At 39.0% G+C, this 21766-nt stretch overlaps 1 protein-coding gene across 8 annotated transcripts in view; it reads right to left on the reverse strand.

Annotated features, from left to right (window-relative positions):
* Nucleotides 1-21766, reverse strand: part of TMEM245 (transmembrane protein 245) — a 96676-nt gene that overhangs the window by 57585 nt on the left and 17325 nt on the right. For 4 of the 8 annotated variants that reach the window (XR_014825190.1, XR_014825201.1, XM_084992133.1 and 1 more), the window contains 4 exons: nucleotides 11476-11592; nucleotides 8797-9021; nucleotides 7047-7216; nucleotides 4154-4177 (listed from right to left, as the gene is read on the reverse strand). Coding sequence is in view for 4 of the 8 variants with exons in the window: in XM_084992133.1 (XP_084848259.1) it covers nucleotides 4154-4177; nucleotides 7047-7216; nucleotides 8797-9021; nucleotides 11476-11592 (536 nt within the window). In the remaining 4 variants the exon portion in view is untranslated. The remainder of the gene's footprint in view (nucleotides 1-4153; nucleotides 4178-7046; nucleotides 7217-8796; nucleotides 9022-11475; nucleotides 11593-21766) is intronic. The other 4 variants (XR_014825200.1, XR_014825196.1, XM_084992138.1 and 1 more) reach the window with 1 other exon arrangement.

A 21766-nucleotide genomic window follows, 5' to 3' on the forward strand; every position in this document is an offset into this window, starting at 1 on the left:
TTTATAGATGGGGTCCTTTTGTTGAGTCTGTGGCCTTGGGGCTATCTTTGTCTTTGGGAACTCATCCATTACATGGGCCGGTTTGATAAGAAATAGTCTGTGTCCTTTTAGGCCTTGTTTCATTTTCCACCTAAGAAAGATGACTACTTCAGTCACTCCTGGGATCAAGGAGACCTCCCTAACTATGCATACATGCGCAGGGGTCAGAAAGGGAGGGAGCACCAGGGGTCAGATGCCTAGGGGTCAGAAAGGGAGGGAGCACCAGGCCATAAGAAGTCCTGATAACGTGCTGGCACTCTTTGCTCTGGAATCTGTCTTTGCCAAAAGATGCATACACATACTGGGGAGGGTCCTACGTCCAGTCAGGTGTGAGAATTAAAACAAGATAATTAGCTGAAGGTAATCAGAGACCCGGAAGAACTGTCCTATGTTAAGCAATTTAAATCACCTCTTGGGGATGCCCGTGCCCACACCCACACTCCTCTTTAGGGTGTGTATTGCTGCTTTGATTCTGAGGTAAATAAACTACTTCCCTGTGTGCTCTCCCATATGTTGTACTGTGACTCTAACAATAAACTTTATATCTAATTTCATGGTCTTTGCCTCCTTGAAACATTCTTGCTTTCAACAGGGGGCAAGAATCTGGGCAATTCTGCTTTTAACCTCTAGCTAGTCTAGTGACTAGGATTCCTGGTTTTCATCCAGGCTGCCCAGGTTCAATTTCCAAGCAGAGAATTAACATCTCGCTCCAAGCAATCACTCACTGCTGTCTCTCCAAGATCAATACCTGCCCTGCTCGTGGACACTGGACAGTTGTCTAGTAACTTTCCCAGTCCTCCATGCTGTGAAAAATTATTTTTCAGATTTTAAACTTTATTTTCTGAAAGCAGAAGGAGACTAATTTTAAAATTACTCAATGTTAGATTATGTTCTGAATGTCTCAAGTATAAATGGAGAGTATACGTTTTTCTTTTAAATGTAGAGATGCTGGTAAATTTATAGTTACACCAAAAGACATCCTGAAACTTCTTAACTGACTGGTCTTATTTAATCAAATTATTAAGAAAGTGTCAGCCCTTGGGGCTCTCCTTGCGACTCAGCAGTAATGTACCCAACTAGTATCCATGAGGATGTGGGTTCGATCCCTACTCTCACTCAGTGGGTTAAGGATCTGGCGTTGCCGTGAGCTATAGTACAGGTTGAAGATGTGGTTTGGATCCCAAGTTGCTATGGCTGGGGTGTGGGCCGGTGGCTGCAGCTCTGACTTGACCCCAAGGCTGGGAATTTCCATGTGCTGTGGAAAAAGCCCTAAAAAAAAAAAAGAAAAGAGAGAGAGAGAGAGAAAGTGTTAGTCCACTTGTGAGTTTTCTATTTCATTATCCTGGACCCTTAGATTTTTATTTTGCTTTGTTTTTTTAAAAAACCAGATTTCAGTAGTCTTAGTGCAAATAATAAATACTAGGCAATAAAGCAATTAAGTCTTTTTTTTTTTTGGCAGTGCCCATGGCATGCGGAAGTTTCTGGGCCAGGGATCAAACCCACACCACAGCAGCAACTTAAGCCACTGCAGGAACTGGATTCTTAAACTGCAGCACCACAAGAGAACTCCTAAAACAATCAAGTCTTAAGAAAAAGTTACATTGCAAACAAAATGAAAAGACAACCTACAGAATGGGAGAAAATACTTGCAAATGAATGGACTGAAAAGGGATTAATCTCCAAAATATATAAACACCTCCTGCAGCTCAATACCAAAAAAACAAACAAGCCCATTAAAAATGGGCAGAAGATCTAAACAGACAATTCTCCAAAGAAGACATACAGATGGCCAAAAAACACATGAAAAGATGTGGGAGCAGCCCAAGAAATGGCAAAAAGACAAAAAGACCAAAAAAAAAAAAAAAAAAACTACTATGAGGCACCATCTTATACCAGCCAGAATGGCCATCATCAAAAAGTCTACAAACAATAAGTGCTGGAGAGGGTGTGGAGAAAAAGGAACCCTACATTATCTGTTGGTGGGAATGTAAAGTGGTGCAACCACTGTGGAAAACAATATGGAGATTCCTCAGAAAACTAAAAATTTGATCCAGCAATCCCACTCCTGGGCATCTATCCAGAGAAAACCATGACTTGCAAAGACACATGTACTCCAGTGTTCATTGCAGCACTATATATAATAGCCAAGACATGGAAACAACCTAAATGTCCATTGATAGAGGAGTGGATAAAGAAGATGTGGTACATATACACAATGGAATATTACTCAGCCATTAAAAGGAAAGAAATAACAGCATCTGCAGCAACATGGATGGACCTAGAAATTATCATGCTAAGTGAAGTCAGTCAGACAATGAGACACCAACATCAAATGCTATCACTTACATGTGGAATAGAAGAAAAGGACACAATGAACTTCTTTGCAGAACAGACACTGACTCACAGACTTTGAAAAACTTATGGTTTCCAAATGAGACAGATTGGGGGGTGGGGGATGCACTGAGGGTTTGGGATGGAAATGCTGTAAAATTTGGTTGTGATAAATGTAATAAAATTCATTAAGTAATTAAAAATAATAAAAAATGAAAATAAAAAAAAGAAAACATTATTTACATTTCAATTAACCATAGATGTGTCTCTCACCCTTACTTCTCTTGAATTAGTCTCTAATTCACTCCATTTTAACTTGGAATACTAATACCCAATGCTGCAAATTTTCTGACCTTGGATGAAATGTAACAAAATAGATTTCAACTTATTCACTTGCTTTTCTGGAGCACACTCTCAAAACTTAAAACAGTCACTCCTATTCTACACCAATGCTTGACCTATACTACATGGAATCATCAAAGAAAAGAAAAAAGTTACCTGATCTCTCAGCAATCTTTTAAAATTAACTCACAACTAGTCAGCTATGAATTAAATAATCCAACTCATTTAGTCAGTAAGGTTGAGTCAGACTGAACCTAACAACTTTGGCTCTCCTTTCTCTCATCTCTTGAAGACAATTTCATTTCAGTACAAAGTGGAGAAATATATTAAAACCACCTACTTTGACCAAAGTAAGAAAATGTAACATGTTTGCAGCACCATCCTTTGCCAAGTATTGAATTCATTTACTCACACTAGTTTTGTAGGGAATGGAGGTATACATAGTCAACTGTGCATGTGCATTTGTGTGTATTGTGGTGGTGATGTATGTGTATTTATTTTACACAGTTTATTTTTAATCTAAAGTTTAAATGTTTAAGCACTGTCAAAAGTCTCCCCTTTCTTCTGTTTCAATACAAAGAATGAAACCCTTACCTGTAGGCTCAGAAGTCTCATTTTAATTTCAAGAAGTACCACATCTTTCTTAAGGCCTGCTATAAAAAACTTCCACTGAAGCTTTTTTAAGTTTTATTGTGTTTAAAGACAATACACATGAATGACGTCATCTTGCACTATCCAACCTAGGAAAGTGATGCTATTAAGTCAGAACCACTGTACGTGGACTGTATGTCACAGGTATACACCACTGCTAATATGTCTGGATTAGCCTTTACTGAAGTTATTGACAATTTCAGGCCAATCATGTGAGGCACTGATCTCGGATACAATCTCATACCTTTGGAAATACATAAAATCAGACGTCACAGGCCATGACTACAGTCTTTTTAAAGATAAAAATAAATTTTTGGAATACTGATTATAAAAAAAGATAACATCCAACATTACCAGCCAAGGGAATCATACAAGTATTTCAGATTTATTGTTTTTAAAATTCTTGTGTTATTTATAGAAAAAGTTCTCTTTCCTTTTCAGTAACTTTTACATAATGTGCTCTCACCTACCAAAGGAGATTAGCGTATCAGTCTGTGCCATTACAGGGCTGAAAAGGAATGCAAATCACAGTGGACAAAGGACTACAAGACAGAACTTACACACACCTGGGCAAGGAGATACCATCTTCATCCTAAATAAATAGCTTTGAGTTTTTTAGCAAACTGTACTTGACAATATTAATGCTTCACGACCTTCCATAGCTTATAATAGAACTTGAACAACAAAAACTTAGTTTGACATATGGACAGTTATGCGTTGAGAACAGAGATACAGGGGGTAGTTACAGAATTCAAAAGAAAAAAAAACCAACATCTGGGTGTTTGTTTACCTTCTTATTTAGCCAGTGCCAGAGCTTGAGGACAGGGGGTAAGGTGAGAAAGAGAAGATAAGATCAGTGGCATATCATTAGAGAATGCAGTAATAGTATGAAAAGAAAAGAAAAGAAAGTCACTGACAGCATGAGGAGGAAATTATCTCAGACAAAGGAAAAACGGGGGGAAAAAACTGTAATGCATTAACGAAGTTTTAAAACCAAATGAATGTTGTATTCCTTTAAGATACGGGATTGAAATGATGATAACCACGAGTTTTGTCGGCAATTCAATAACTTAAAATACATAAAATAACCTGAATGCTTATAGGCTTAAACTTACATACCAAATTGCAAAGATCAAAGTGATAATTAAGATTCTTTCACACACCATGCACCAAAAAGATTTTCAGTCCCTGTATAAACTAATTCATGTTCACATACTACATTTTCATTGCACTTTGTAGTTGTAGCTTTACAATATTACTTATTTCACATTTCCTAAAGAGTAAAACATTTTAGTGCTCATTTGGAACCATGAACAACCGGCCAAAAAACAGACATATCGAAGATTCTCACCATATGTGGTACATTTCCCTCCATTTCCGACTTTTGAGGCACTGTATGTAATAACCTGCTTTTTTTCACTTAAACATTACCTCATCTACACTGCACAATATTTTGCACTTTAATAACTAATGCTAGTTAGTTGGACACATAATCTAAAAATCAGTAAATATAGGATTTAAGGCATTATTAGTGATATAAAAAGCATAACTTCATCAGAATGACTGTAAATGAGGTGTGCAGAGCTTTCCCTAAAGCACACCCAATGCATGTTCAGACATATTTCAATCTCCTGTAGACGGAGCATTTCAAAACACTGGTCTAATCAATTAAAATTAAATAGAAACATGAAAAATATTTATTCCCCAAAGCAGGAGCCCAGATATACTGGATAGATGATAATTTGGGGATCAATTATAATTAAACGAATATTCAGTCTGTGATCACCATTTATTCTGATATGTATTGGATATAGCAGCAAAAAATTGGATATAGCTAGTTTTATTCCTTTTTCTGTCTATCTTCCTTAAGGATAAATTGGCATGCAAATGAGAACAAAAATGACACAGTTTTACAAAGCTACTCCATAACAAATACTTTTCAATGCCTCTGGAACTTCAACTGACACAACTGTAGAGCCTTCCTAAATGAAGCGTTCTAAATACAAGTACATGGGATGCTGAAAATAGCATTTAGTTTCTAGCCCATCTGATAATGCTAAGACCAAGAAATTAGTTGAAAGGAGAGTTACCCTCTTTAAACAGTTTGAAGTGCTAAATCTGCTCTAATAAGTTAAAGCTTCACCTTAACCAGGAGATGTGACAAATACGTTGAAATTTATTTATTTAAAAATTCGAAAAAAAATAGGAACAGAAATAGGCAAGTTATACAAGAAAAATATAAACGGCCAATAAGCAAATGAAATAATCAACCTCATTTTTATTTTTTAAAAATTTCAAATCAAAACAACACTGAGATACTTCTTTTTACAAAACTAAAATGGACTTTTTGTTAGACTATAATATCCAGTATCGGCAAGAGCTCAAGAAAATGGGCATTCTCATATGTCTCAGTGGTGGGAATTAAAACTGGCCAACTTTCTGGAAGACAGCAAGGCAACATGTAAGAAAACCTGTCCCCTGTGTCTCCTTTGACCTCCCCCCTCCACTGCCAACATCAACTCCAGTTATTATTCTCACCTATATCTGCATTTGTTTCTCCTAACAGTATTTCTCAACCTTAAGTCATGGACAGACCTGTTACAGTAGTTACTAGCCCTGTGATAAAGTCCAGCTTGCACAGCATGGCACAGGAAAAGGTCTTCTTGATCCGTCTCGCTCCTACTAAGGGCTATTTCACATAAACCAGCCACTGCCATCTTACTGGTATCCCTTGAGAACTCACGCTGCAGGAGTCTCTGGGCCCTTGCCCCGCTCCATGAACCTGCCCTTCTCGCCATGTCTACCTAATAAACTCCTTCCAGTGCTTCAAAATTTGCTCTGGTACCATCTCTTCTGCAAAACTTCCCCTCTCAATACTCACCAACAGTGAGTCATTTCTTGCTCAGTACTACCACTGACTCTTGTACATACTTGTCCTCCCCAAATTCTAACAGCTAACAGCTATTTAGAGCTTACTGTGTATCAGGTGCTGATCTAACAATTATGCCTATATTAACTCATTTAAGCTTTACAACTATTCTATGAGGTAGGTACCTGCTATTATACTCATTGTATTAATAAGGAAACCAAGGCATAACAGAAAGGTTAAGAAACTCATCCAAGGTCACAGAGCTAATGAGTAAAAGAAATGGGATCTGAAATCAGAGTTTGGATTCGAAGCCCATGCTCTTAACCATTAAGCCTCTGACTCTAAAATAGCCTCTGAACTGTAATGGACTGCTGCCTCTCCACTCACTAAACAGAGCTTCTGTATCTAGTTTTCCCTGATTTATCTAATTGTCCCCAGGAGTTAGCACAATATCTGACACAGGGGAATTACTCCAAAAATATTCTCTAAATTGAACCACTAACTGGTTATACAATTTTAGGCAAGTCCCTTAACTCCTCTAGATTTCAATTTGGTATCTATAAAATGAGAGATGGACCTAGATGTTCCTTTTCCCCCATTTTTAAGTCATAAAGATATCTACACAATTCTTATCCAAACTGAATCTATCCCCTCCTTATATATGCCATAATTCTAAACTGTAATTTTCATCACAGAATTAGACATTAAATGTGTTATCAATAATTACAATAGAATACACCATAAAATGGAATCTTTCAGACAATGGCACACATAAACGCCCAGTAAAACAACCCAAGTTCTTAAAATACAATACCTTGCTATCCACTTTTAGTAAGAATTTTCCAAGCCCGATAATTGGCCATGGTGCCAGGGCTTCCTGCCGCTCCTTCAGGAAGTGCTCTATAACCTGCCACCACACGGAGCACCGCTTCTCCAGGAAGTTCACAACACCAAAGTGAATAACAAGCTTTTTGAGTATCCAGACTGCAAGGAAAATGAAAAATACATACCTCAACAAAATACAGATCACAAAATTATAACATGAAAAAGTTCCTCAATTTCACATGACCTTCCTAAAACACAGTAAAGCTGATGTTAAAATAAAGATACATTAAAAAAAAAAAAAAAAAGGAGGGAGGCAAGAAAGTTCAAAGTATTCCAAATTGATGTAATTGAGACAAGTAATTTTTCATATAGTCCCCACATCCTTTGTGAAGTCCAATTCTTTGAAGGGGTCAGGGATTCACAGCCCATATAAATGTAAGATACTCTGATCATCAAGTTCTCAGTGAGTACCACCTTGGTTCCTTACACCTTAGCTTTCAGGGTAAAGAATAATAACCTTAAAATATCTTGATCGGCTTGGCTATTACAGCTGCTCTTGCCAAATTTTGTTCTATTCCTTAGGTATTTGAGTTTAGTGACCAGGTACGTATAAAGTATTTCTTCTGCACCATGGTTTTATACCACTGCAGGGTAACATCTTCTTTGGTATTTCTATTTTTCTACTTGATGCTGTTCTGTACAAATGAATCTTTTACCAGGGTGCAGCAGAGAAGCAGGGTGGGTACAGGCAGGGGCTGTTAGAAATGGCTGTGCACAGCACAACCTCAGCAGGTACCCCTCCACAGTTGGTTGGGTGGTGTGGTAGCCCTTCAGACAGGGGTTACATCTCCGTTACACGCCACCTAAGGTGGTGGGACTAGAGAATTGCCTTGAAGTCTGGACTTAGATAACTGATCCCAACCACTATAATTTCTTTACCTCCAGGGATTTCTGTGTCTTCAGCCCTGGCCTTAGAGTCCAGTTAACTATTTTGAACCATGAGCTCAGTGTTACACATCATAGTTCCTTCATTAGCATTTTGGTATGAATTTTTTTTTCCTTGTGGCCACACCTGCAACACATGGAAGTTCCCAGGCTACAGGTGAAATCAGAGCTGCAGCTGCCGGTCTACACCACAGCCACAGCAATGCCAGATCCTTAACCCACTGAATGAGGCATCCTTACAGAGACTATGTTGGGTTCTTAACCTGCTAAGCCATAACAGGAACTCCCCTTCCCCTTTAAAATCTCTGTAGCGGTCTTAAGGAAACTCCTATGGCATCCAGAATAAGCCCCGGGTAATTATAGTTGTAGAAAACCTTTAGGGGGGCCACCCTGTTCTTAGCTGCTCCTTTTTTTTTTTTTTTTGTCTTTTTATGTCCTCACCTGTCGCATATGGAGGTTCCCAGGCTAGGGGTCGAATCAGAGCTGTAGCTGCCAGCCTATGCCAGAGTCACAGCAATGTCAGATCTGAGCCGCGTCTGCGACCTACACCACAGCTCATGGCAATGCCGGATCCTTAAACCCACTGAGCCAGGCCAGGGATTGAACCCGAAACCTCATGGTTCCTGGTCAGATTCATTTCCACTGCACCACAGGAACTTGCCGCTCCCCTTTTATTTATTTTTTGTTTGTTTTCTGTCCCCTCTTATATTACTTGAGTAAAATTATCTCAAACATTAAAATCCAAAAGTTCAAGATAAAAGTCTTCAGAGACAAGATCATAATTAACCAATTACCGGCAATAGGCACTGGCAGCAACTGTATAATCCATAGGTTCAACCAGATCTGGACTCCAATGATGGCCCAAACGAGAGACACAAAGTAGATATCACTAGTTTTCTTCTTTCTAAGAAACGATCCAATTTCAGGCCTTTGTCTGCCCAAGGTGGGTGAAGGGGAGGAGGGTGAAGAAGACGAAGATATCGTTGGAGGGGGTTCTCCTCTGTCCATGGTCTCTGTCCCTGAAGAGGGAAGAAAAAAATCACCTACACACCCACACTATCAATCCACAGTAATAAACAATAACATACAGCAATTAGCTAGGTCACCTTACATTGGCTTAAATAAGAAAAAAAGACCTGGATGTATGTTTGCATAAGCACTGAAAAAAAATATGTGGAGAATTAATGCTGGCAGTGTTTAAATCCAGGGAAATTCACTTTGTTGGGTGTGAGGCGAGGAGTGTGTGTGAGGAATGTTTTACTTTTTACTTCATTCACTTTACACTGTTTGAGGTTTTTTTTAATCGCATATATTATTTTTTATATATATTTATCATTTAAACAAAAAACTAAAGAAAAATATATGACAAAGTAGCTCAGAATTATAATTAGCCCATGAAAATTACACAAACCACATAAAGCAATAGATATTAACATACAGAATTCCATTATCAGAAAAATTCCTCTTTTAGTGTAAATTTATAATCTATGTATTTATATATATTTCTGACACAAGAGCTTTTCAGTGTCTTCACCTAAATGGAGTCAACTGCTCTTACAAGAACCCAGGGCTTTGAAGCATGTCTTTCTCTTAGAATGAGATATAAAAAATGACAGATTGTTGGGGGTGAGGAATTTTCAAATATTACACTGAATTACTTCACATAAGGCATTGTTTCTCAACAATGTGACTACTATGTTACATTTTGCTATAGGGTTCTACTATTTCTGTTTCCTAGTTTTACCAAGACATACCATCTACATCAGAAATCATAAAGCTCTTAAAGCAATATTACTCGGTGTATACTATGATGATGGAAATAAGATTCTAAAACCTGCATTTTGCCTTCCATAAGGAAAAAGTCGACAAAAGTATATCATATTTTGCAAAGTCCAGAAAAGAAAAACATGAACACCCATAATCCCAACCCACCTTCTGCCCCACTGTCTCTACGTGGTCTTACACAGTTTTATCATGTTCTACTTATCACCCTTTTCCCTTTCTCCCTTCAGCTGAATGTCAGCTCCAGGGGAGCTAAGACTTTGTCCTGATCTCTCCTCCACTGAATTCTGAGCACATGTGATAGTACCTTACATATAGTAGGTGTTCACTAAATATTTGTTCAAAAAATGCTTTCCCTGTTATTTTATGATTTTCATAAGCAACCACATAGTAGTTCTCTAAGTGCTATATTATAATTTTCTTAGTGTTTCTTTTAATGTTAAGTGCCTGGCTGTGGTACATTTTCTTTTTTGGCCTTTATTTTCTTAGGACCCGTGGCAAATGGAGGTTCCCAGGCTAGGGATCTACTCGGAGCTATAGCTACTGGCCTACGCCATAGCCACAGCAACGTGGGATCCGAGCCGTATCTGTGACCTACACCACAGCTCATGGCAACGCCAGATCCTTAACCTACTGAGCAAGGCCAGGGATTGAACCCGAGTCCTCATGGATAATAGCCATGATCCTTAACCACTGAGCCCCAACGGGAACTCCTATGAGTACATTTTTACTACTGATATAACTAGCACCATGGTAACCTAACCAAGACAAACATCTTTAGCCCTGAGGTGCGGGGTTAAAGCCCAAGCTAGTTATAAAATGCTTCTGTTTGGCTCTGCTCTATGAATATATTTCTAATTTGGAAACTTTATGTTGGTGGATGTGGCAGATATTTAGTTCATAACCCAAACATCAACCCCTCTTCACTTTGAAAACATGACTCAATGTGCAAGAAAAGTAAGTTTTCTACTACCCCAAATGCCTTTTTCTTAGGTGAGCCCTTCTTTCAATACTTCTGAAAAGTCCCTTCCAGAAAAGATAATGAAAAATATTCCTTAACTCCAAAACCTCTGGCACTAATGGACCTCTTGGCACAGAGAGAGATGGCCTTTTACATACCTGAACTCCGTGAGTACAGTGTGATTTTAAAGCTGGTATAAATCTACCAGATGGATCTCACAGAAGCACTGAGAACAACTAGAGGGCTCTGTTTTAAGGTCAACAGTCAAACTATTAACAGCATAAGGCACGCAAAGCAAACTTTGAGAAGAAATGCCAGAAATACCAGAGAAATGAATGATTAGAAGATGGAAAATAAAAAACAAAAGAAAGCACTGGAAAAGGGGAACAACAAAAACAACACAAAGTTAGAGCAAAATCAGTACAATGGAGAACTGAGAGTTACAGAAGAAATGGAAAACAAAAGGACTAAAAAAAGAAAAATAAGAAAAGCACTTTAAAAAAAGGAAAGAATGAAGAATCAGGATAAGAAAACTAAGAATGTAAATAATTTAACATATGAAAAAAAAGGTGATAAGAGAACAAAAATGAGAAGGATAAAAAGTGTAAAAATAGGAACCAGAGAGAAAAACAAAGGACCAGTAATGCTAGTGTCTTTTTAAATTTTATATTCTATACAGATTTCATTTTCCAGTACAGTTTTGAAGGGATTCCTTCATAACGTCAGTCACCTGCAGACGGGGTAGAGGGCTGTTCCTCAGTGCTTGACTCGTACCCTGTGATTGAGATGGCCAAGGTTGCAAGAGTAGACGCTGCCATGGAGATAACTTGCCCTGGTAACTCTGCTCCTGTAAAACAAGCATGCATTTTTAAAACTTTTGAAATGCAATGAACAAAATGGGAAATAAGCTGCAAACTGAAACAAAGTTCTAAGTTTTCAACACCAGTAAAACAAAATGGTTTATTACTGACCTACTAGGCCAGTGGTTCTTCACAAAGGACAATGCTTAAGAATCAGCAGGACTCTCTGTGGCTCTCTCTCATTTGGGAACTTCATGTTGGTGCAGGTAGTGGATAGCGGATATATAAACATGGAATGCCATGCATATATATATATACATATATATATGTATGTATATATTTTTCAGTTCACAGGTTAATTTTAATGCACATCTCGGTTGAAAAACACTGCCATGCCTAATCTGTGAGTTTCTTAAATGCACACTTTATGTTATATTACTAGCTTCTAGTATAGTATGGAACAGTCCAAATTTGGTGCTCTCAATAACATTATTCTAAGAATGAATATGCAAATGTATGTGTATTATGCAAAAACATATAGGTCAACCCTTGAACAAGGTTTGAATTGCACAGTCCTATATGTAGATTTTTCTCAACAAACATTTTTTTTATTGTACAGATCTTTAAATGTGGGGAAAAGCTTTTTCTTTCTTTCTTTCTTTTTTTTTTTTTGTCTTTTTTAGGGCGGCACCCATGGCATATGGAAGTTGCCAGGCTAGGGGTCAAATCAGAGCTGCAGCTGCCAGCCTATACCGCAGTGCAACATGGGATCTGAACTGTGTCTGTGACCTACACCACAACTCACAGCAATGCCAGATCCTTAACCCACTGAGTGAGGCCAGAGATTGAACCCATATCCTCATGAATACTAGTCAGGTTCATTACTGTTGAGCCATGACAGGAACTACAGTGGAAAAGTTTTTTCCATTAGAAATCACAACGCATGGAATCAAAAGAACTAGGATTTGAGTCCTGATTCTACCCAAACTGTTTCAGCTTTCTGCCCTTAGGTGAGTCACTTATCAATTCCTTTAATTTTTGAGGCATCAATAGAAGTTTGCAGATTTTTAACTATAAGGGAGGTCAGCGCCTCTAACCCCAACATGGTTAAAGGGTCAACTGTATATAATTCAGCACAGGCAAAATCCACCACTTTAAAATCTAAAATAATACCCTGGTTTCATCTTTCCATGTTAAGTTCCTAACAGGTAGTAAACCAAGCTTAACCATTTGTAGTAGACTCAAAAAACATTCACTGGCCAACGAGGTCTGTCTGTAATGGTCAGCCTTTAATTTGCTACAGCAGATAACACAGGACCACTCACATGACACCAGCTTCTAGCATGCTTTCCTGCACCATAGAGACTGGAAAGCTAAAGACTGTACTTCTTGGATTCCTTTAGAGCTAGAGTTCCATGCATGATGCAGTTTCTACGAAGCTCATACACTTGGAAGCCCTAAATTTTAGGACTCACTGAAATTTAGATGTTCTCATGTCAAACACAGTCTTGGAGGCATATGGTTTTTCTATGGGAACTGAGCAGAAGTTCCAGAAGTTCTGTTCTCTCCACTCCACTTTTGTGGCAAACAGCAGCAGTTGTGGCACTTCTGCTCAAACAGTCCTTTGATGTCATTGAGCCCTTCTCCTGTCTGCATTGCTTCTGATTGTCAAATCTAAGCTTAATTGTATGGTCTTTCCAAAAATTATACATGTAAAAATTCTTTATTCTAACTGATACCACTTTCTATTTAGATTAGTTGGTATGGATTCCATTACCCAACTAAGCACACTGATTGTCCTTAGTCACCACATCATACCTACCCCCTCACACGTAGAGCTGGGAAATTCTGCTGGACCAATATCCAAAGTGACAAGATAAAACTCTGCCAAGTCAATAAAAAGAGCCATGACCTTCAGAAGGTCAATAAATTATAGCTCTAAAGAAACTCTGCATACCCAACAAATGGCTGGCCATCCCCAGACGTAAACAGGCCAGGGCCTCAGATGGCTCTTTGGTAGAGTCACCATCAGGATCAAGAGCACTCATCTCGCTCAACCATCCCTCTTCTAATAAATCCTATCCCTCCTCTAACAAATGCCTCTGTGTCCTGAAAGAGGTTTATTTTTAGGCAATCCAAGAGAAACTCAAACTCATGATCCAGGAAGAGAACATAAGCTAGATATCTAGATTGGGGCCTATTCTCCTGGCCTAAGTATCTAAGGTGCTTCTTAGATGCCAATGAGAGAACAAGGGCTGAGAGAGAAAGACAGTGTCTTTCATGTCTTAAGTGTTCCCCTTACTCACTGTATTCAGTGCTGGGGATAAAACACAGACCCTGCCCCATGGAGTCTAGCGGAAGAGATAGCAACAAATTAAAGAACCATATGAATAAATGAATGTATACAAATTATGATGATTGCTATAAAGGAAGAATACTGGGCACTTTATGTGCTCTAACAGAAGAAATCTGACTTAGGCTGGAGAATCAGGAAAGGCTTCTCTTTAAGAAGTAAAAACCAGGCGTCCCCACTGTGGCTCAGTAGGTTAAGAACCCAACTAGTATACATGAGGATTCGGGTTCGATCCCTGGCCTCACTCACTGGGTTAAGGATCTGGCATTGACGTGAACTGTGGTGTAGGTTGTAGACTTGGCTTGGATCTGGCATTACTGCGCTTTGGTGTAGGCTGGCAGCTGCAGCTCTGATTCAACCCCTAGCCTGGGAGCTTCCATATGCTGCAAGACTGGTCCTAAGATGCAACAGAAAAGAAGAAGAAGAAGAAGTAAAAACAAAGCTGACATACAAAGAATGAGGAAGAATTAAATTAACCACAGGTAAATAAGGTGTAAGGGAAGAAGCTGGCATGTTAAAGACAGTGAAAGGTCAGTGGGTCTGGAAAACAGCCAGTGGGGATCTAGTATCAAATAATCAGGCCTACAGATGGTCAACCTGATGATGCAAGTTGCAGAAGGCCATAGTGAAGACTTTAATCTTTATCCTAAAAGGAAAAGGAAAGCACTAAAGAGTTTTAAATAGAATTTTTTTTTACTGAAATGTTACTGAAATAATTGTAATATCACATGCAGTTATAAGAAATATTAGAGGGATCAGATCCTGTGTATCTTTTATCCTGTTTCCCCCGACCCAATGCTAATACCTTGCAAAACTGTACACAATATCACAATCAGAATGTCAGCATGAATACAAGATATAGAATAGTTTCATTGGTTCAAGGATCTCTCATTTGCCCTTTCATGACCACATCTGCCCACTCTGTAAAGAATCTATTTTGAGATATAAAGGTTATTAATACAGTTTGGTAAAGAACAGATTAGAGGGGACCAAGAGTGGGTACAGGGAGATAAGTTACTGCAATACTACAGGCAAGACAAGATGACAGTATGGTCCACAGTGGCTAACAGAGGAAATGTCGGCTAAGTGGCTGCATTTAAGAGACATGGGGTAGTTAAAGTGGGCCAGACTCGGTGATGAACCAATAAAGGGTTCAACAATGACCCCCAGGTTTACAGATTAAGATTAGATAGATGATATATAGGAGAAATGGATGAAGACATTGGACATACTAGAGTTCTTTTTAGACTTCCAGACAGAAGTTTAAAAACAAACTGATTATACCAAAGAGGTCTTAGGTTCTTGGGTGCCCACAAGAGATTTCTTAGGCTCCACTCAAGAGCAAAGACTGGGAGCACCTAATGACTAAGGACTTGGGATAGCAGTCAGCGGGGGTGGGGATGCTTCCAATCAAAATTCCAAAAAACAAAGTATTCTTTCATAAGACTAAAGACTAATCCAGGGTCCTCAATTAATAAACCTACTTCTTCACAATTATAAAGTGGTGACTCATCTTTGAGAAACACAGAAAAAGAAGTCCCTTGGTGGTTAAGTAGCTCCACAAAAACAAGATCATTCGATAGCTCAAACATGACTTTCAGTTTGGCTGCACTGTGACTTACATGTCTAAGTCCTCACTAAGTATTCATTTACCAAACAGGTGACTAGGCTACGTGCTGAGATGAGAGATTAAGACCCTAGTCTCAAGATCAGTCTAATACTTAAACTATTGGTTATGATTCAGCATGTTAAGAGCTAATACGGACATAAATGTAAACTATTTGGGGAACACAGAGGTTAGAAATCTAACCCATGCTTGGGAGGTCAGGGAAGAGTTTCTAAAGGGGCTATCTGATAAGAATGGTAAAAGATGCCATCCTTGAAAACCATTTAACCAAGTTAGCCAGATAAAGAAGGCAGAACAAGTTTATCCTGGGGAGAAAGGAAGAGGCTGGTGTCTTAAAGGACATGGAAGGACAAAAAAAGCAGGTGCAAAGACATAAAGGCAAGAAAAAGCAGAGCGTGTGCTGTTCAAAGAACTCTGCAAAGTCTAATAAGACAGAACACAGGGTACAATGGTAAGAATGGAGAGAAAAGAGAATGCACAGGGAGAATGGGACCAGCGAATGGAAGGGCTCATAATTACTATGCACAAAGGTGTAAAAAAGTGAGGAAACAAGACTGTCCAGGTTCAAATCCTGGGTCTATTCCGCACCAAATGGACGACCATGGGCAAGTTACTTAAGATCCAGATACCCTAGTCTCTGTGTGTGTAAAATGGAGCTTATGTAAATTCCTATCTCTACGACAGAAATTTATCACAACACTGTAAATCAACTATAATTAAAAAAAATTCCTAAAGTCCCCTTGTGGCACAGCTGGTTCAAGATTCAGCATTATCACTGCAGAGGCTTGGAAGTTCCCTGGCTCAGGAACTTCCACATGCCATGGGAGCAGCCAAAATATTTTTCAAAAATAAATAATAATTAAAAAAAAATCCTATCTCGTATCAGAATTAAGTAAAACAATGCATATAAAATGCCTAGAACAATGCCTGCTACATAGGACTCACCGGAAGTTAGCTCAATAAATGTAATGTATTATTATCACTATGAACTATATCAAAACTGTTGGCTTTGACAGGATAAACTATAAGCATAAGCCACTGGCACTCCTACAGTATTTGCCTGTACCTCTTGTCCCCTTCCTGCCTCATATTAGAGCCATCTCCCTAAGTCTCATCCCTCTTAGTAGACAGTTTTAGATATCCACACAGAACTACACAAAACCTCTTGCATATGCACTGGAAAACTTGAGGAAGAGTTAAGACCAATACATTAGATCTTCACAACTATGGTTTAAAAACTTTTCCCAACTTGCTGATATCGGTAAAATAAACAATAAATATTTAATAACTCAGCTAAATCAATGAAACTAGACAATATCACCCTACTTAGTACAGAAATGATTCAGCAAATTTTTAGAGGTACCAAAAACTTCACAAAGGAACAAAAAGGAATAGCTGAGAAAATCAACAGAGTATGTGAAAATTATGGATATAAGATTTGGCAACGGCTCTTACTTATCAGCAGATGTGTACTTTAATGACTTCTGCCTATTGATATCCTTCTGCACTTCAAAAACCCCCAGGGTTTGGGCAGAGAGATGATAAACTACACAGAAGAATGCCAGGACTGAGAATCTAGGCAAAGTCACAGTACTGGGAAAAAAGCCCCAACTAAAAATAGGCAGAGACAAGGGAACATAATTGTGGGACCCAAGACCTATAAACAAAGAAAGGAAAGAGCATCCAAGGTTTCAAATGTCAATCTACCAGGAGCCAGTATTAACTGGAGGCCCAAACAACAGGGACCTACACAAATCCAAATAAGCAGGCCACTGACATGAGCGCCTAGCACCAGGGGACAGGCACTCACAAACGGGCACATAAGAAACAGATCATGTGTTCAGATAATATCTTTTGATATGGCTAAATCAACAGTGGGCAGAATAATTTTATTTTTTATTTTTTATATTGATTTATATTTTTTCCATTATAGTTGGTTTTAATTTTATTTTTTAAACTAGGAAAAATATACTTTGAAACCAGTCTAAATGAGGAGATACTTGATCTACTTTGTTCTCTTTCACAGAGATAGCCGCAGTTGCCAGGAATACATACAAAGCTGCTTACTGGAAGGAGGCCCTTCCTATCAAGTAAAATCTCTCCGGCATGTTATGTTCTCTTCGAGGAAGGCTCCTGTTTCCAACAATGATGTGGAAAATACATCTCCTCCTCAATGGCTTCTAGTATCACTTGACAGTACTACTGGTCACCAACAAGGGCTTGGATCTGGACCACCAGTAGTTTCTCTAGGTCTACTTGGCAGAATTGGGGAATGAGAGATAAGCCTAAGAAATTTAGTTTGCTCCTTTTCTTTTTCCAATTTGGGCTTAACTGGATCAAATTTGTTCATTCATATTGCATGCTAGCCCAAATAACTAAGCAACAATGAAGCCTTCCCCACTTCTGGTCACTTACAAACAATTACCAATGTTAGGAGGAGTGGGCCCCGGTGTGACTGCCTGTACTTCTCATTCTGGGTGTCCAGGCTATTAAAGATACATCTGATGTTTGTCTAGCTTTTGAAGAAGCACTTCTCATACTCAGAGTAAATGGCTCACTGAGCCTAAGTCTCTTCACCTGTAAAACGAGTATAATACTAATCTCACTGGTTACTGAAAAAATAAGACAGCATGTTTAAAGGGCCTAACAGGGCCTTGCCCACAGCAGAGAACAATTATGCTCATCTTCTTCTTTTCTCACAGGCCAAGGAAACACACCAAAGCTGGATTCCAGGTTTCTGCCAACTAAGACTTCCGGGATCCAAGAGGCAGAGAAGCTAGCACTGTTCTTGGGATAAGCCACCTGAAACATTAAGACTGAAGGAGCTGACAACTACAAGTGACAGTGACAGGGATCAAGGGCCAATACTTTTTCAGGATGACTGATCCTTGTCAAAGAGCCTGTGAAGGAAAAGAACACTGGGTGTAGGTCAGAGTCAAGGACCTAGGTTTAAATCTTAGCTCTACGAGTCACCTGTGAGTCTGTGGGCAAGTCAGTTAACCTCTGGAATTAAACGTCTTCATCCGCAAAATGGAAGTACCTATTTAACATGGTCATGGGAATTTCGGTTTGTGGATATAAAAAGATAGGACGTTTAAAAGCATAATGGACACAACATTTTTTCCCCTACATTATCTTAGGGTTCCAGAAACGCTCCCAAGGTCCACGAGAAAACCACTGAGTAAGGCGCCTGGGTTCAGAAGGAGGAACCACTGAAACTAACTCAGTCAATGATCCACAAGGAGAGTTTCCTGGATCTAGGAATTGAACAAATTCATGCTTTGAATTCTGATGACATTCAAAGGATTAATTCTGCAAACCCAATAAGCCACAGATCATAAAGTAGCAAAAGATCAAAGCTCAGAAGACAGAGAAAGATGTCTACGAAGGTGACTCGGAGACAAGAGCAAGTGCTACAATGGGACAGTGGAAATGATGAGGAAAGAATAAGCGGACATGCCTTCATGACAGTACACAGAGGCATTCCTGTGCCCAACTGTATTACAGTGACATCTACAGGAGGGAAGTGACTATACAAGAGGGAAAGGCTGTGGTTTGAGTTCCGATGCCAAAAAGGAACAAGGTTCTAGGGTAAGAGGAAAAAAAATTCAGAAATTTAGAGAAAAAAAAAAAAAAAAAAGGTAAAATAAATTTATTTCATGATGAGGATTATCTATACTGCAAGTCCAAAAAAGGATCCTAAAAAAAAGAATAACCTATTCTGGAGTTCCCTGGTGGCTCAGCATGGGATCTGGTGGTGTCACTGCTGTAGCTCTTGTTACTGCTATGGCGCATGCAATACCTGGCCAGGAACTTCCACATGCCAGATGGATGTGGGGAAAAACAAAAACCAAAAAACAAGAAAAAACCCTATTCTGAAACAGGCTGGAATGAGAGTAAACAAAACAAGGAAAACCAACATTCCCAAATCTGCTCTCCACATTTTATTTATTTATTTATTTGTTTTAGGGCCGCACCTGTGGCATATGGAGGTTCCCAGGCCAGGGGTCAAATTGGAGCTGTAGCCGCTGGCCTACGCCACAGCCACAGCCACAGCCACGCCAGTTCCAAGCCGAGTCTGTGACCCAGACCGCAGCTCACGGCAATGCTGGATCCTTAAATCACTGAGCAAGGCCAGGGATCAAACCTGCGTTCTCATGGATACCAGTCAGATTTGTTTTCGCTGAGCCACAACGGGAACTCCCTGCTCTCCACAATGATTGTGTCCCTGTCATTTCCTTTCATGTAACAGTCCAGAATACAGACACCAGAAATCTGGCTTGCATGCCAACACACCACTATCCTGTGTTTATAGGTGATAATAATACCCATCAAAGTTTTATTCCCCCCAAGGATCAAAACATGGTCTTAGAATTCTTGTCCTCGTAGCTCCCTAGGCTGCCATCATCAGCTGAGTAGAATTTATACCTAAAAGAAAACCATCTGAAAGCCCTGGTTTAGTCCTACATTATTCATACACTTGCAATAAAGCCCCTACTTAGCCCTGGACAAAAGCAGTCAAAAGGACAAAACTGTCCTCAAAATATTAAAAACAGAACTACCACATGATCCAACAATTCCACTTCAGAGTATATATCTAAAGAAAACAAAAACACTAACTCAAAAGACACATGCACCCATTATTTACAATAGCCAAGATATAGAAACAACCTAAGTGTCACAATAAAATATAATCTGGCCTTAAAAAAGAATGAAGTCTTGTGATTTGCAACAATATGAATGGACCCCATAGGTGAAATGAATCAGAAAGACAAATACTATATGTTCTCACCTATATGTCGAATCTTTTTTTTTTTTTTTTGTCTTTTTAGGGCCGTACCCACAGCTTATGCAAGTTCCCAGGCTAGGGGTCAAATTGGAGCTGCAGCCACTGGTCTACACCACAGCCACAGCAACACCAGATCTGACCTGCATCTGCGACCTATACCACAGCTCATGGCAACGCAAGATCCTTAGCCCACTGATCAAGGCCAGGGATCAAACCCTCGTCCTCATGGATACCAATCAGGTTTGCTACTGCTGAGCCACAAGGGGAACGCCTATATCAAGAAACTTAAGCCAACAAACAGCAAGCTCATAGATACGAAGAACAAATTGATGGAGGCCAGGGGCGTGGCGAGGTGTGGGAAAAATGAGTGAAAGGAGTCAAAAGGTACAAACTTCTAGTTATAAAAATAAATAGTTATGGGGATGTAATGTGCAGCATAGTGACTACTGTTAATAACACTTAAATGTAGATTTGAAGGTTGCTAAGAGAGTAGGTCTTAAAAGCAACCATAAGAAAAAAAAATTTTGGCAACTACGTAAGGCAACAGATGTTAAATTAGATTACTGTGGTGATATATACAAACGTGGAAACATTATGTTGTATACCTGAAATTAATATAATGATATATGTCAAATATACCTCAACTGGGGGAGGGGGAGTTTAAATGAGAGAAGCCAGAAGACAAAAAAAAAAAGAGAGAAAACTCCTGGAGTGAGGGACAAACAGAGCTGTCTGAATCACTAAGGGAAAAGGGGAAAAGGAGACAAAGCTAATCAGAGGAACACATGGAAATCACCAAGCTTTCTATCGTAGCTGCCGAAACAAGAAGTTTCCTCTACTGGTTTGATACATAACCCATCAAGAGTCTAACAGATTGTGACCAGGAAGACAGACTAAGCAAAGAAAACCTGACAGCAAAATATAAAATAAAATAAAATCTTTCCTATTTTCTACTGTCAAAGAGATAGGTAATATCTTTGTTTCAAACACTTATTTTAAAATCCTAAATAAACACTTATGAATAAAAGATGCCTGCGGTTCCTGTTGTGGCTCAGCTGTAATGATCCTGATTAGTAACCATGAGGACACGGGTTTGATTCTGGGCCTCTCTCAGTGGGCTAAGAGTCGGCGTTGCCACGAGCTATGGTGTAGGCTGAAGACACAGCTCAGATCCTGAGCTGGGAACCTCCACATGCCAAAGGTGCAGCTCTTAAAAAAAATTTTAAAAAAAGAATGCCTTACAAGTGTCCGATTACGTACCTACCAAATGAAATAATAAAGTATAACTTAATTAAAAAAAAACTTCTATAAGGTAGCTATACAAATACACCAGAGTACCACAAATAGCCTTGTTTAGCACAAAATGGAGATGCTAAAAATAATGTAGAAGTATATTCATTGACATAGAAAGGTGTTCATGATATAATTAAATTTAAAATGTGGGTTACAAAA

Source organism: Sus scrofa, chromosome 1 (genome assembly GCF_054392235.1).
Source record: "Sus scrofa isolate SSC_HxYL_T2T_F1_AM1 chromosome 1, Sscrofa_HxYL_maternal_Yorkshire_Landrace_v2.0, whole genome shotgun sequence".
In the NCBI taxonomy this organism is placed as follows: Eukaryota; Metazoa; Chordata; class Mammalia; order Artiodactyla; family Suidae; genus Sus; species Sus scrofa.